Raw genomic sequence first — 16,348 nt, 5'->3', positions numbered from 1 at the left:
GGTCTGTCTTCTCTCCACCTATCTTCTCCTCCATCCATTTTCTATCCGCCTCCCCCTCTTTCCCTATTTATTTCAGAACCCCCTTCCTTCCCCCCACCTCCATTTCTAAAGAAGGGTCTTGGCCCGAAACGTCAGCTTCCCTGCTCCTATGATACTGCTTGGCCTGCTGTGTTTATGCAACTCTCCACCTTGCTATCTAAGTAGTATTTAGATGTACGCTTGTCATGCCAAGGCATACACGACAATGGGCTAAATGCTGCAAAATGGGATTAGAATCGTTGTTTTTAACCGGTATGGATGTGATATGCTGTAGATCTGTCATTAGCTGATTAGCCTGCCAACAGGGTTGCTCTGCACCTGGGTACTGACCATCCAGTCCTCAGCCAATGAGTCTGGACTCAACTGGCTCCATTTCCCCTTTGTCCCCTTGCACTCCATGGGTGCCGTTGGGAGTTATCATTTCCGGATTTCATCTCCTGTGGGGATCTTGACCCACAATTTGGGAAACTAAGCTTTACCACCACTGTCCATCGTGCCAGCCTACAACATATAATGTAAAAGTGTATGTTATGTAGCAAATGACTTCTAGGGACACTGGTTATCTTTTGAGGATGATCAATATGGGCTAGATTTGTGCCAACAGCACAGGATTTGATTCCCATTCTGGCTGGGATGGATTTAGGACATGCCTGTTTCCTTTCCCTGTAGTGCAAGTCATGATCCTCTGGGTCAGACCTACCTTTGAGTAGGAAGGAGGAAATGAAGACCCCCTAAATTCAATAAACACTCCTCAGCACACTAGTATACTGCCCCCTCACCACCCACAAGTACCACAGAGCTCCAATCTGCAGGATAAGATTGCCAAGAAAGCTTTGTTGTTTCATAGAATCTCTGCAGTGTGGAAGCATTTGGCCCATCACATCCACACCATTCCTCCAAACAGCATCCCACCCAGAACCCACAACCCTGCCCATCCTGTGGCTAATTCACTTAGCCTGTACATTCCTAGATATTGTGAGCAATTTAGCATGGCCAATCCACCTGACCTACACATCTTTGCGCTATGGGAGGAAACTGGAGCACCCAGAGGAAACGGGCAGTGTGTGCTAAATCCACACAGACAGTCACCTGAGGGTGGGCTTGAACCAAGGGCCCTGACACTGTGAGGTAGCAGTGCTAACCACTGAGTCACTGTGCTGCCCCTCAAGCCACTGTGCCACCCCTTTTGTAAGTATCCCAATCACAAACAAGTATTTTCAGTCTCTGTGCCTTGTCTTTGGATTTGGAAATTATTTCGGAATCTATTGATCTGTTGGTAATGTTTTGAATTCTTCAGACTGACTGGTGCCCATGTTGTGCCACGTTAGCTGCATAATTGTGACACAGTAAGTATGAACACTCCCACTCAGCAGCCAGCTTATAGAATCCACGCACAGTGAAGCAGTCTGGCTTCCCCCTAAACCTCAGGATGTCACTGGCGTTCACAAGTTATGTACATGGGATGATGTATCCAAGTGCAGTACTATAGGAAACCAGGGTGTTAGTCTGTGTGGGGCTGGTCGATCCCTGTGTACATGTACATCATATCTACTTCCACGCTGAGGATTCTAGGGACTTCTCAATGGCTGTATGCGTCTCCGGGATTATTCCTTTGTTGTTCGACCACTGTGTTTGGTGATTGTTCATAGAGATTGCACAGACAAAGTGTGGGGACATTTGGCACCATTGTACTGTGGGTTCAGCCTGTTTTGAATTACATGACCCTCAGGGGCAGCAGGGTGAGGTCAGGAAGGCAAGGCTCTTCGAATTAGGGATTCTCTGACAGGGTGTCAACAGCTAGTTCCCTGCCTGGAGACCAGTCTAATTGACAGATGAACTTAGCTTCCAGCCAGTGGGGAACAGGTAGCAGCTACAGGACCCATAAGGACCTCCCTTGGGGGAGAGGAGCTGATCTGGAGTGGGTGGAAGGGGTTGGTTAATCTCAGTGGTGAAGGTAGAGTCATGGACCCTGACAGCACAGAAATAGACCCTTTGGTCTAACCAGTCCATAATCCCAAACAAAATTAGAACCACCTGCTTGGCTCAAATCCTTCCAAACATTTCTTACTTATCTTTAAAATGCTACAACTGTACTCACATCCTCCACTTCCTCTGGAGGTTCAGTGTCCACGTAAATCACTCTGTAAAAAAATGCCCCTCATGTCTTTTTTAAATCTCTCTCTCTCACCTAAAAAACATGCCCCCTATTCCTTCACCCTAGGGAAAAGACACCTTATCCATACCTATCATGGTTTTATAAACCTCAACAAGGTCACCACTCAATCTCCTATACTCCAGGAGAAAAAGGTCTCAGCCTATCCAGCCTTTCCCCATAACTCAAGCCCTCCATTCCCAGCAACATCCTGGTGAATCTCTTCTGAACTCACTCCAATTTAAAAGTATCCTTTCGTACAACAGATAAACCAGAACTGGACACAGTCCTACAAAAGAGGCCTCTCAAATGCCCTGTACAACGTCAATATAACGTCCCAACTCCTAAACTCAAAGCTCTGAGCAATGAAGGCAACCATGATAAATGCCTTCTTAACCACCCTGTCTACATCTTTTGCAAGCTTCAAAAAATTATGTATCTGAACCCGCTAGGTCTCTATGTTCTACAACACTACCCAAAGCCCTACTTTAATTCTATAAATGCTGCCAGCGTTTGTTTTACTAAATTGTAATACCTTGCATTTATTCAAATTAAACCCTATCTACCTTGCTTCAGCCCATTGACCCAATTGATCAAGATCTCTTTGTAATCTTAGATAGCCTTCTTCACTGTCCATTATACCACCAAATGTGGTGTTGCTGATCCTTGAGTATGGCGGAGATGGGAGCTTACAGGCTTCAGTGGATAAGGTTGGTGGCCTGAGAAGCAGATCGAAACTGGAATTGTTTCCGCAGTGTGGGATCCTGGGAAACAGGGAAGTCAGAGGCCTCGTCAAGAAGACCTTGGAAGGGATAGTGTGGAGAGGGGCTGTTGCCTGGGCAGGAGGTGTCACAGCCAAACATTTTGATTCCAGCAGGTGGGTTTAAAGGACTGGAATGAGCAGCAATCATCTCAGTCCAAGTGCTGGGTTTCCCCAAGGAAACCCAGTCACTGTCAGTTACTTAGAAAAGTTGAAAAATAGTGTATCTAAATCGGCAATCCATTTCCTATGAGCTGAACGGTGAAGCTAGCAGATATTATTTTTATAAAGGCCTAAAGTCCAAGGATGACATCAATGCAATTGTACTTTATCCTCTGGTTATGGGATATAGAAAAATTTGGCATGTCCACGCATTACAATAACCTTTGCAATATGTTTAATGTAGAGTTGGCACTTGTAGCATCTGCCTCTGATGCGATATAAAACACTGATTAGAAACATCACTTCACAAATTCCAAATGTACTATCCTGTAAGAACAGTAATAATTGTTTGCAACATGTGGGAATTATTTCTACATAAAATGACGCTAAACTTGTGCAAAAAGTGGATTACCATAAATGGATTCTAACCTTGAGAAGCCTGTAATTGACTAATGGATGTTTTATCTTTTGTTGTTTCCTCAGTTGACACGAGTATGAGCTCCATTTCTGAACGGATTTCATTGTTGACTCTTCACCACCACAATCTGATAACGAATGGACCTTCCACCTCAACCCCAGGAAGTGTTCTTATTGCTTCTGGTCGGCCGAGCACATGGATCAGCCATGACAACAATCAGTCATTCGCTAATCTCATGAATTTAGATAAAGAGAACCAAGATTTAACAATGGAAAGTAGTCACTGCCAGACAACGACTGAGAAGAAAGAGGGGAGCAGAAGGATTGAAGTCTCAGAGGGCAGTGAAAAAACTACTGCCACTGGTGAGATTGCTGCTGACTCTAAACTGGAAGACCTGAGCCTGGACATGAAGAATGAAAGGTAAAGTTACCTCTTTCTGCTTGCTCTTTCTGAGCTGCACAAGCCACAATCCTACAATCTTACCTCGCTGCCTATTTTGCCATCTAGTTTGGAGTAAGGAAGCAAACAGGCTATAGAACATTGGATCCCCAGTGTTTTAAACATCCCCTTCATTCTGTGTCTATCACTGAGCAATGTGAACTGTGGTCACGCACACTGTCAACCACTCGTTTTCCTTTTGTTGTGTGGTGATTTTGTTTGCCTGACAACAAGAAGAAAGGAAAGAGAATAAATAATCTACGCTGTCTCCTTATCGCCAGAAAAAGTGCTGTGGCTAAAATATCATTTCCCACATTTTTGTCAGTTTTCTCACTTTTGGGTTTCTGTATAATATTTTAAGAAATAAGCTTATATTCTATCATCTGCATGTATCACCTATTTGATTTATGTGCCTCTTTTCTTTCTTTTCTCCTCCGCTTCTCCTTTCCTGAGTTCTTCAGCAACAATATTAACACTCGCATTCAGGTATCAGGTGAGCAGCCCACCTCACCCAGTCCCACCAGTGACAGAATTCCAACTCTTCCATAAGTTTTTATAAGTTTGGTCTAATTTCATTTCTCCCCCTCTGTGACCGTAACTTTCACCCTTCCTCCCTCATATGTCCAAGGTACTGTTTGTTGGTGAGGTAGGGCTCTACGATTGAGAGGAAAGACATGTCTGCCTGTCAGGAACTCTCACCCAAGTCAGGAATCTTTCCCGTTAAATTGTTCTCTTGATTTCATCCTTGTGTCAAATTAATGTGCACACATAAGAATGATCAGACATGTATCAGAAAGCAAAGTCATTCTGCTGGTCTTGTCTCAAGATGCTAAAGTCTATTGAATCTGCTAACTTGACTCTGATCCAACTATTCAAAGCAGACCAAGACTCATCATTCCTGATACAGAGCTATTGGGGAATTCAGATAAATTTGCTTTTAATGTGCTTTCAGACCTGATTTGATCAAGACTTGAAATCGGCTTGCGTTTTAGCAGTGCTGAGCCATCTCTGTAGTAATTAGAGATAATGGGAACTGCAGATGGTGGAGAATTCCAAGATAATAAAATGTGAGGCTGGATGAACACAGCAGGCCAAGCAGCATCTCAGGAGCACAAAAGCTGACGTTTCGGGCCTGAACCCTTCATCAGAGAGGGTCCAGGCCCGAAACGTCAGCTTTTGTGCTCCTGAGATGCTGCTGGGCCTGCTGTGTTCATCCAGCCTCACATTTTATTATCTGTAGTATTTATCTGTTTTGATCTACTTAATAAAGCATCGTGCTTCTTTTCACTTTTAGAAAATTAAACTCGAATAAAAAACCGGATGCAAACTTGTTCAGCTGTCATCACTGAACTGTTTAAGCATTTCTCTTCTGACAACCAGGCATCTGGTGCAGGGATTCAGATCACAGATCTAATCATGGTAATTGGTAAACTGCATTTGAGATGAAGAGCCGTGAGTGATCCTGAATACAGACCATCAACTTCATGGAAATGAGATGTGTTTGCATAATGAACTGTGCCCATTCAAGCTTAAAAGAAGGCTCATTTGGAAGAGCTCTCAATATATTTTGCATCTAATGCAAAGTTCTCATGAATTGCCATGAATAGGCCATTCTCAGAAAAGAAGTACAGTAAAAAAGCGTGACTTCCTCTGGTTCTTACTAATCTGTGAATGACATAAACCTCAAACATGCTGCCAACTCAGATTTATAATCAGGAAACCACACCCTTTTTTAGGGGGACAGAGGCATTCAGCTCCCCAGCAGAGCGCAAAGGGACTTCCAAAGAATCCCCCACTCTAATTTTCTACTCATCTTCACTGGTCTGCTATTTTGATCCCCTCTGATGACTCTCAGGTGACTACTCTGTCATGTATGAGTCTAATACTTTGACAACTCACTCTATCAGTTGACTGGGAAATGTCACAGTGATGTTGCATCTGAAGTTCAGGCATGCGTAGTTTCCAGCAGGACTACTTGGATCAGGAGTGGAATGTCTTTAGAAGACTTTGTGCTCTGCTCCATCGGGAATGAAGTTTGCCTCCTTCAATCCATCAAACATCACTGGGAAAACTGTCTTGCTTTCAACATTTACTAGTTGATTGCTTCAAGTTGAATGAAAGTGCAATGGTTTTTGGTGAATTTGTACATTTTTAGAATACGTCCACGTGCTTAAATCAGTGCTTTTTCATTTCTAAGGTTAAAAAATTGTCAAAAGACTTTTCTGCTGGCTTCTGCCATTGAATTGTTTCCAGTGAGTTCCCTTGTTCCTTTTTTATTCTTCCCGCAATCCATTTGTGGAATCCTCCCATTTAAATATATGATAATGTGAGACAATGTTCTCAGTATCAGTTTTCTGAGGCACTTCTTTGACGTTCAACAACATTCAAAGATAACTTCTTTGGAGTTGAAAGACGGGTATTCGTCCTCCAGACTGTTACGTTGCCTATCTAAGATAGGCAAGACAGTGGTCTGTAATCTGGCATGGGTGAGAAATTGTACAGAGTAGCACACCTACCTGCCACTGTTGGTTGATTGATTGATTTATTGATTTATTGTCACATGTACCTACGTACAATGAAAAGCTTTGTTGATAAGCAACACAGGCAGATCATAGTAAGCGAGGACATACAGAATCATACGATGAAAGAAACTAGACAGAGGCATACAGGTTACATTGTACAGGACGTGTGTTAAGCAAGTTCAACATTAGCAAGATCAGCATTATTTGAAATTAGAGAGTCCATTCATCAGTCTAATAATAGGAGGGAAGAAGATGCTCTTGAACCTGTCGGTGCATGTATTCAAGGTTCTGTACTGACTGCCTGACGGAAGAGGTTGTAGGAGATCATTACCAGGGTGCGATGGGTCTTTGATGATGTTGGCAGCCTTTCCGCGGCAGTGAGCTGTGTAAATGGAGTCCATGGATGGAAGGTTGCTTTCTGTGAGAGACAGGGGCGTGCACACAAACTTCAGTGGTTTTTTACAGTCCAGGGCAGAGCAGTTGCCGTACCGGGCTGTTATGTACCCAGACAGTATGCTTTCTATGTGTATCTGTAGAAGTTGGTGAGGGACTTTATGGACATGCCAAATTCCCTGAGCTGCCTCAGGAAGAACAGGCATTGTTGTGCCTATTTGACTGTCGCACCTATGTGGGAATTCCACGACATGGGTTATTGGTTATCGTCACACCGAGGAACTTGACACTCTCCATCCTCCCAGCCTCAGCTCCATTGATGTAGGTGGGGGCGTGTTCTCCTCTTTTCTTTCTGAAGTCAATGATCAGTTCTTTAGTTTTGCTGATGTTGAGAGAGAGGTTGCTGTCATTGCACCATGTCACCAAACCCTCTATCTCCTTTCTGCATTCTGACTCATCATTGTTTGATATCCAGCCTACCACAGTGATATTGTCAGCAAATTTGTAAATGGCATTTGTTCAGAATTTGGCAACACAGTCATAGGTGTACAGGGAGTAAAGTGGGAGCTGAGGACACATCCCTGGGGGGGACTCTATTGTTGAGTGTTCTTGTGGAGGAGCTGCATTTGTCTATCTTCAATGATTGCAGTCTGAGAGTCGGGAATCTGAGGGCTAAGCCAAAACCTAGGTCTCAGAGTTTTGAGATCAGTTTGCAGGGGATAACGGTGTTGAAGGTGGAGCTGTAGTCAATGAGCAGGAGTCTGACGTAGATTTCCTTGTTGTCCAGATATCCCAGCGATGAGTGCAGAGCTAAGGCAATGGCGTCTGCTGTAGGCTTGGTGTGTCAGTAGGCAAATTGAAGAGGATCAAAGCAGGCTGGGAGTCTAGAATTGATGTGGGCCATGACTGGCCACTCGAAAAACTGCATAATTATGGAGATCAGAGCCACTGGGCAGTCGTTATTAAGGCATATTGCATGTGTTTTCCTCGGTACAGGGATGATGGTCAATTCCTTGAAGCAGATAGGGACTTCAGCCTGCAGGAGGGAGAGGTTGAAGATGTCAGTGAATAGCTCCACTAGTTGGCCCACACAGGATCTGAGTACTCGGCCGGGGACTCCACCTGGACCTAGTGCTTTCCTTGGGTTGACTCCCAGGAAGAATGATCTGGCGTCTGAAGTGGTGACAGTGGGCACAGATGCATCCGGGGCTGTCAGGGCATGACACCACGCCACTGGCATTCTGCTCACACTGAGCATTGAAAGCATTGAGCTCGTCAGGGAGGGATGTGTCCTTGTCCACTATCCTGTTCTGCTTCATTTTGTGTCCCGTAATGTTGTTTAAGCCTTGCCGCAGACAGTGGGGGTCTGTATGGTTGGATTGGGCCTCTAACTTTGTTTTGTCTAACTTTGGAAGGTCTAATTTGAATGCAGAATACAGGGCTAATGGCAGGATTCTCAGCAGTGTGGAGGAACAGAGGGATCTTGGGGTCTAAGTCCATAGATCCCTCAAAGTGCTACCCAAGTTGATAGGGTTGTTAAGAAGGCAAATGATGTTTTGGAGGGGAATTGAGTTTTAGAGCCACGAGGTTATGCTGTAGCTCTATAAAACCTTGGTGAGACCACACTTGGAACATTGTGTTCAGTTCTGGTCACCGTATTATAGGAAAGATGTGGAAGCTTTAGCGAGGATGCAGAGGAGATTTACCAGGATGCTGCCTGGACTGGAGGGCAGATCTTATGAGGAAAGGTTGAGGGAACTAGGGTTTTTCTCATTGGAACAAAGAATGTTGAGAGATGACTTGATAGAGATGTGCAAAATGATGAGAGGCATAGACAGAGTGGATAGTCAGAGACTTTTCCAGGGCAGAAATGACAAGGGGGCATAATTTTAAGGTGATTGGAAGAAGGTTTAGGGGAGATGTCAGAGGTAGGCTCATTACAAAGAGAGTGATGGGCATGTAATCCGCTGCCGGCAGTGGTAGTGGAGTCAGATATTTAAGGGACATTTAAGCAACTCTTGGATAGGGACATGGATGATAGTAAAATATAGGGTATGCAGGGTAGTTTAATCTTTAGTTTAGGATAATAAGTCGGCACAACATCGTGGGCCGAAGGGCCTGTATTGTGCTGTACTGTTCTATGTTCTATGTTTAACTTGGTCTGGTATTGCCTCTTGGCATCTCTGATGGCTTTGCAGGGGTCATTTCTGGATTTCCACTATAGTGACTGGGTCCTCCAACTTGAATGCTGCACATGTGGTCTTCAGTTGGGAATGGATTTCTTGATTCATCTAAGGAATGGGGGAACACCCGGATTTACTTCTTTGCTACACAGTCCTCTCCGCACTTCATAATGAAGCCCGCGATGGTACGGTGCACTTGTCGAGATTTTCCGCTGAGTACTTGAACACAGTCCAGCCCACTGATTCCAAGCAGTCTCGGAGATGGTCTTCCGCTAACTCGAACCAGCATTTTTGTGAAGGATCCTCCTGTTTCAGCTTCTGCTTGTAATCTGGGAGGAGGAACACAACGCTGTGATATGATTTTCCAAACTGTGGGAAGGGGATTGGAGCAGTAGGCGTCTTTGATAGTTGTGTAACAGTGGTCCAGGATGTTCAGCTATTTGGCATGGACCAGTAGCAATTTGTGACTCCACAAAGCTGAGCAGAACTTGTTTGGATGAATTTTACAGAAGTTGACCTTTGCAATAGAATGAGAAAAAGATGGACGAGATTTGTAGTGAAGCCATATGAGAGTTGAGTGGCAGAGAGCCCTTGCTTCTTCTATAATTAGTCTACCCCAGCTGCTGCTCTATGTGCACATGTTGAACTGTCTTGTAAAAACTGCATTCTAATTTCTGTGAACGGTAGTTTGCAGTCATTTCACATAAATTTTGTCAGATCCTTACTGCAATTAGTATGCAGATTGTAAATCCATGTGTAAATGCAGCTTTTGCCTTTCCATAGGCTCATATCTTTATCATTGACAAAACAACATTGTAAATCATCAGATTCATCTTAAACCCAATCAGTGACCAGTGGAATTGAAAGTTTCTCAAGTGGGATAATTCAAACTTCACCAGATTACAAACTTACTACTGGGTTACTGAGTCAAGTCTTGCAATGCTTGTAGAAAATGAACGGTTTTCTTCCCAAATGATTTTGTTAAATACCGACAGTGATTACACGTAGAGGCCCAGTTAGAACATTGCCCAGTGGTGACAGTGGAAAATAAGTGTTTTTCCCTGCTCCCATTTTCATTGCACAATTCCTGCTTTTGCTGTTTCATCATTTCCAGTGGATTTGTGCAGGAGTCCTCTCCTCCAAAGGCTCAAAAGTTGCAGTGTCCAAGCCTCGCACTAATGCCATCACAGACACTGCCTGCACACACCTCCCTGCTGCTCATCTGCTCTTACATCCTGAGTTAAAATCTGCCGCTCAGATGTTTTCCATTCATAAAATTTTCCTTTTGTTTTCCGATGGTACTAAAAGAAAGCAATTTGATCATGTTAAATGGATTTGTGGATTGTATTTTGCTTCCATCACTTTTTACTGCTCACTGTTAAATTGAAAGTTTTTTTAAGATAGTGATGGATTTGAGAATTTTTCAAAGTTGCAATGTACTCTCCAGCCTGAATGGATAAATTAATGTGGACATTGTCTAGGAGATTGTTTTATAGTTCTGTTCATATTACACCCCAAGCAATAAAATTAGCCAAATTGCATGGAATTATCATTTCTACCAGTAAATGAAGCTTTCAACTAAAGGAAAGACAGTGTCACAAATATAAAGATCCATTTGCAGACAGCACTCAGCGTAACCTATCGAGATGTTTAATTGCAATTGGTCTATCAAAAATGACAAGTTGACTATTTTGTATGGCTAACATAAACCTCAAATCAATGTTTATACAGAGAAACTGCCTGATAGTTGACTGCAGTTTTATGGCTGTTAGGCAATGATATAGGAGTAAGTGAAGTGCGATCGGAAGGAGCAGGGGCCCAGGTTTGAAATGTTCTTTTTCTTGCTTGTTCAAGGTTTGATCAGATCATCCCACGGCTAAACCCACCACCAGCTATCATGAGGAAGCGTTCAGCTCGGTCGCTCCTGCTATCTACTGAGACAGCCTCGCCTTGCATCAAGCAGGTGGTCATGAACAGCCTGTTGCAGTCTTTAGATGCATCAAGTTTTACAGATGTTTCCTCCTGTACTTTTGCACCATCTGACTTTGAATCAGAAGTTGGACTGTCTGCAGAGGAGCAAACAACCCAGTTTCTACCTGCAGCTCTTCCTGCAGGAGCCAAAGCTCACGGTTTGATTCTCAGCAAAGAGTCAAATGAGCAAAACAGAACTCTAAACATAGCCAGAAGCTGTGAGAACCAGGCTCAGTCAATGATGGCCCAAATAGATTTCTCACTCCACAGCCAAGCCAGCTCCCGTGATGGTGTGGAGCTGGCTGAAACTAGTCCACCTTTCTCCCCACCCTTTTCTCCGTCAATCAATGAGACCTGCCTGCACATCAGCTTCTCAGAGGATGAGCTGTTGGACAATGATGCTGAAGATTCAAGAGAACGTCAAAAAGCCTCAATAGAAGATGCAGAGGATCAAAATTTAAATAATCTAACCTCTGACTAAAGCTTTTTGTTGTTACAGGAATATTTAATGACCTTCGTCTTCAGTGATCTCAAATTATACTCGTGTGCATTTCCAGATCAGCTGACTTCAAATGATGGAAGAGTTGATAGGTCTGGAAAGCCTTTTACAATACCTTACATGATTACTAGTTTTCTGAAGGGAGATTTCTCCAGTAGGAGATCTGTAGTTTGACACTAAATTCAAGATTGTCAACAATCAAGGCTGAATTCAAGCCAGCTATACAATTCCAAGTTGGTCAGGGCTCAAACCTAGATGGACTGTTAGAAATCCAAAACTATCAAGGAACATGCTTCAGACAGTGTACATTTTCCAGGGATGTAATAATCAAGAAATGCAAGAGATAAAGTGTCATATTCAGTATTGTATGAAGGGTACCTGTCGGCACACTTTCCTGTTCCTGCACAGTGTAAATCACACTAATGTTCAACTTGTAGGTGTCACTTGTACAATGTGGAAGGGAAGAAAACAATTAGAGACTTCTTAAAAGAGGTTGTTTTGTTCCTCAGCCTCTAAAGGTGAGCTCTTTCTGATATACTGTCCAACAATTTGGTGACCTCCTCATTGTAATGTTGTCAAAGTTCTTTAAGCTGCAAGCATTCAAGAACCCCTCAGCAGCTCAGAACAAGGTGCTGGCTAAACAAATATTCCTTTTACAGCCACAAAGATATAAGGGTACAGCACAGTGACGTCAACAGGCTACAGATAAATAGGATTTGAGGGGGACATTGGAATGAGACCTTAAGAAAAATTGAGTGTAGGATATATCAATTAAAATTACCCCATTACTGAGGCTGGCATCATTTGGTAAGACATTTCCACGTACACTTTGTGGATGTGAAATTATCAAATGTAATTTGAACTCTTACACTGTCATTTACTGAAGGGCTGACTAAGAAAGCAATTTGTACGCACATCTTTATGTTGAGTCAGTTTTACACTATATATACCAATATTGAATACTCTATTGTGTGTGTTCATTCTTAGAATCCCTACAGTATGGAAGCAGGCCATTTGACCCATGGATGCTGTTCCCACCCTGACCCATTCCCCTAACCTATCCTATCCCCATAACCCTGCATTTCCAATAACTAATCCATCTAGTCTGCTTATCCGTGGACACTACAGGCAATTTAGCATGGCCAACCCACCTAACCTGCACATGTGTGCACTGTGGTAGGAAACCGGAGCACCCGGTGGAAACCCATTCAGGCACAGGTAGAACGTGCAAAGTCCACAGAGTCACCCAAGGCTGGGATTGAACCCGGGTCCCTAGTGCTGTGAGGCAGCAGTGCAAACTGATGAGCCACAATGCTACTCCCTTACTGTCTCTCAATTCTTACTGTCTGTCAGAAGTAAAACTCTATTATGTCCCACAATGTGTAATGGATCAGATAGTAAATGATGGCTTTATTTTTGAGCTGCTTTCTTTCTTCTGTGTCTCAGGAGAGATCACCTACAATTGCCGCTGGACCATTTGTCCCAATGACATTAGATTTCTTGTACCTTGCTTTAAGTGTATGTGAATCTTCCCTTCAGCATTTTTACTTTGTCTGATAATGAAATTGAGAATAAGTGGCCTGCAAAGGGAGAGTAAAGTTGGACTTTGGGATATGTGTTCTAAAGTCAAAAGCCACATGTTTCATAGCAGGGTAAGAATAGATTGGGATGTTTAGGGCTGCACACACTCTGGTGTGATTTTAACTTATTCAAAACCCATACAATTGCACAGAATTAAAATCAGACCTGACATCTGAAAGTCACAAGAGTTAAACTGAAACAGGTGTGCCCTTAGTTTCCATTGACACAGTTCTGCTGGCAACCATACAGCGTTTTGCGCAAGCAGCTTCAATCTAGCTGCAGTTGTCTGTTTCTTAAAATTTGCTTTACAAAATTCCTGGGACATTTTATTAAACTAAAGATGCTATAAATACAGCTTGTAAATACGCATGAATCCTTTCAGACTCCTAGCCTCCACTGTATAGCTGCTGCCCAATGGATAGCCAGTCAGGGACAGATTGTCGCTTGCCCAGAAACTACATGGATTGCAAAGTGGACAAAAAGTATTGCAAACTGGAGGACTGTAACATGTGATTTTCTTGACAGATGAAACACCTGCTTTGAAGTATTTCCCTATGCCGCACTCCCTCCATACCTGATGAAACAAGCACACAGAACCTGAAATGTTAACTCTGCATTTTCTCCACAGATTCTCACACTCTCAGAGTTGCTCCAGCAATTTCTGTTTCATTTCTCATAGAACAGGGCTGCTTTGTAACCCTGGCTGTGGGGCACTGCCTTTGCAGTTGACACTTGTCCCTTGACGCCCGACTACCATTGTCATCTGCCGCTCCTCCTAGACCCAGCTCTATCTTTGTTGTGCAGATGGGCCAATTATTTCTCTTGATCTGCAGCTGATCTTTATTTGCATTGCTGATAGCAATTTGAAAGAGATGGGAATAATCCTTCCTGATGACCAGTAGCTGCATGCCGCATTATTTAAATGGTTCAAAGCAGAAATAAAGGTTTAAACTGTTGATTTAGAGGCAGCCTTTTGAAGTTTTCCACAGATTTTCATCCCAAATCATCTGAACACAGTGAGCTCTGCAGCTGATTATAGATGTGTTCCCAGCAAAGCTAGCTCATACAGGCAGGCATGAGCACATTACTCTAATCTTGTTTGGCTGCAGATGGGGTAACAGGTTGAAGCACCCCTGGTAGGAACTGATTCGCACAAAATTATTATAAATTGTGCCCCTACAGAAAGATCTCCTGGGCACAGTTTGCATTAAACAAAATATGATTGGAACTGACACTGTAGACTTGTGGTTAGGATAAACAGGCTTGATTGTATTTTACTCACTGCGCATGATTAAAAGTTTTTTTATTGTTAAGCAGTGTTTTAGCAGGCTAGAAAAATACGGTCTTGATTGGTTCAGTACACCCTGTTATATTGACACAGGTTACTTGTGGCTTGGAGACAATGAGGACTGCAGATGTTGGAAGCTAGAGCCAATAAATGTGGAGCTGGAAAAGCACAGCAGGTCAAGCAGACAGTATACTTGTGGCTTATTGTGACTGAAATTGCTAACAGTTGCATCTCCTTGGAGATGGATGCATGGGCTAAGGCTCACTAAAGGTTTGCTGACCTAGTACAGCTTGGAGTGTTTGTTGGTTGAAACTTCAGCTGGATGAAGCACCATTTGGGTATATTTTAATGTTCTGCTATAGTGCAAAATAAATGATAGTCAATGGAAATAGAATTGAGGAGAAACACTAAACAGGCTGCCAACTTTCTAGCATTCATTTTAAAGTATGGCACAAAGTCAGACCAATTGCTAATAGAGGACAGTAGACCCTTTGCACAGGCTCTTTCAAATTAGTCACTCGGTCACTTTCCATGTACCTTTTTAAAACTTTCCATTCTTAACTAGTAATTTACACCTTTTGATTCACAGTGGTTTAATTTTCATTCTTTTCTATTTTTATTCTAAATTTTGTTTTCTAAATTAATGTTGATTTATTTTAAAGAAAAAATGGCTTTAAATTTCACAGAGTCAACTTTGATACATTCAAAGTGTCTGACCCCCATTTCAATATTAATACAGCTTTCACTCTAGCAGCAAGGTTCTCTCCTTGGGACCTTTATCAATAGAGCATGACACATTATCTTGACAATCCTGCTTGCAGTGGAGCCAGACAGTGTTCACAGCTTTCAATTTCAGTCAATCAACAGAAAATAAAGAGATTCAAATACTGAAACATACATCAGTTGATATGGCCACAACAGAGGATCACATTTGGTGCCAGTTTACCATTGCAGTACCTCCCACTGGGTTTCCACTCATTTCCCATTTGGTTCATTGGATTGTCCTGTATTAAGCACCAGCTGTTACCTGATGGTTGTTTTGATCAGTATTCCATCAGGAAATATATATGGAGATTAGAATATTCAATTCTGGAATTCTTGCTCCAAAAAGGTTCTTGATTCTGAGCCAATTGAAGCGAGAATTTGTTGACTGTAGGTAAAAAGTGTATTAAGGACTTCAAATTACTGTCTCTTAAAAAGTAGGAACTTGGTTTCTAACATATAAAATTTTTTTTCAGATTTGAAGTAAGGAAATAACTGCCATAATATTGATTGGAATTTTTTTACAGTTAAATTGGTAGTATGTGTTCTAATGTACTCATAATAATTGCTGAGTTTTATTGCTTCTGATGAAGCTTAATTCATTTGTAAATGGAAAGCATTTACCAAGACCTATGAGTGTAGATTCTTGGTCATTTGCCATCTTTTTCACTGGTTTGAATTATGGGTGGCACAGTGGTTAGCACTGCTGCCTCACAACACCAGGGACCCGGTTTCAATTCCATCCTGGAGCAACTGTCTCTGTGGAGTTTGCACATTCTCCCCGTGTCTGCATGGGTTTCCCCAAGGAGCACCAGTTTCCTCCCACAGTCCAAAGATGTGTAGATTAAGTGCTTTGGCCATGCTAAGTTGCCCATAGGGTTCAGGGGTGTGTAGGTTGGGTAGGTTATAGGGGGATGGGTATGGGTGGGATGCTGCAAGGGTAGGTGTGGACTTGTTGGGCTGAAGGGCCTGTTTCCATACCATAGGGATTCTATAATTCTATGAATTGTTCTGCTCATTCAGCATTTTCTACTGGCAATAACATGAGCATCAACTGGCATCGAATTCCTTTGTTCACTTGGTTGTGTTCAGTTTTGAATTGTTGCCCCACAATTATTATGAAATCAAGAGTGACCAACTAACCAACTGATTAACTCAGCAATCAGAATTTTAGCATAAT

The 16,348-nt window shown here is 42.7% G+C and overlaps 1 protein-coding gene across 2 annotated transcripts in view; it reads left to right on the top strand.

The window, feature by feature from the left end:
* Positions 1-16,073, top strand: part of si:dkey-34e4.1 (carboxyl-terminal PDZ ligand of neuronal nitric oxide synthase protein) — a 138,385-nt gene extending 122,312 nt beyond the window's left edge. For both annotated transcript variants that reach the window (XM_048558479.2, XM_059638383.1), the window contains 2 exons: positions 3,597-3,951; positions 10,922-16,073. In XM_048558479.2, coding sequence (XP_048414436.1) covers positions 3,597-3,951; positions 10,922-11,519 — 953 coding nt within the window. In that variant the 3' untranslated portion in view covers positions 11,520-16,073. The remainder of the gene's footprint in view (positions 1-3,596; positions 3,952-10,921) is intronic.
* The last annotated feature ends 275 nt before the right edge of the window (positions 16,074-16,348 follow it).

The sequence above is a fragment of the Stegostoma tigrinum genome, chromosome 29 (assembly GCF_030684315.1).
Source record: "Stegostoma tigrinum isolate sSteTig4 chromosome 29, sSteTig4.hap1, whole genome shotgun sequence".
NCBI lineage: Eukaryota > Metazoa > Chordata > Chondrichthyes > Orectolobiformes > Stegostomatidae > Stegostoma > Stegostoma tigrinum.
Note: the sequence above shows the minus strand (reverse complement) of the source record. Positions and strands in the feature narration are given on the sequence as shown.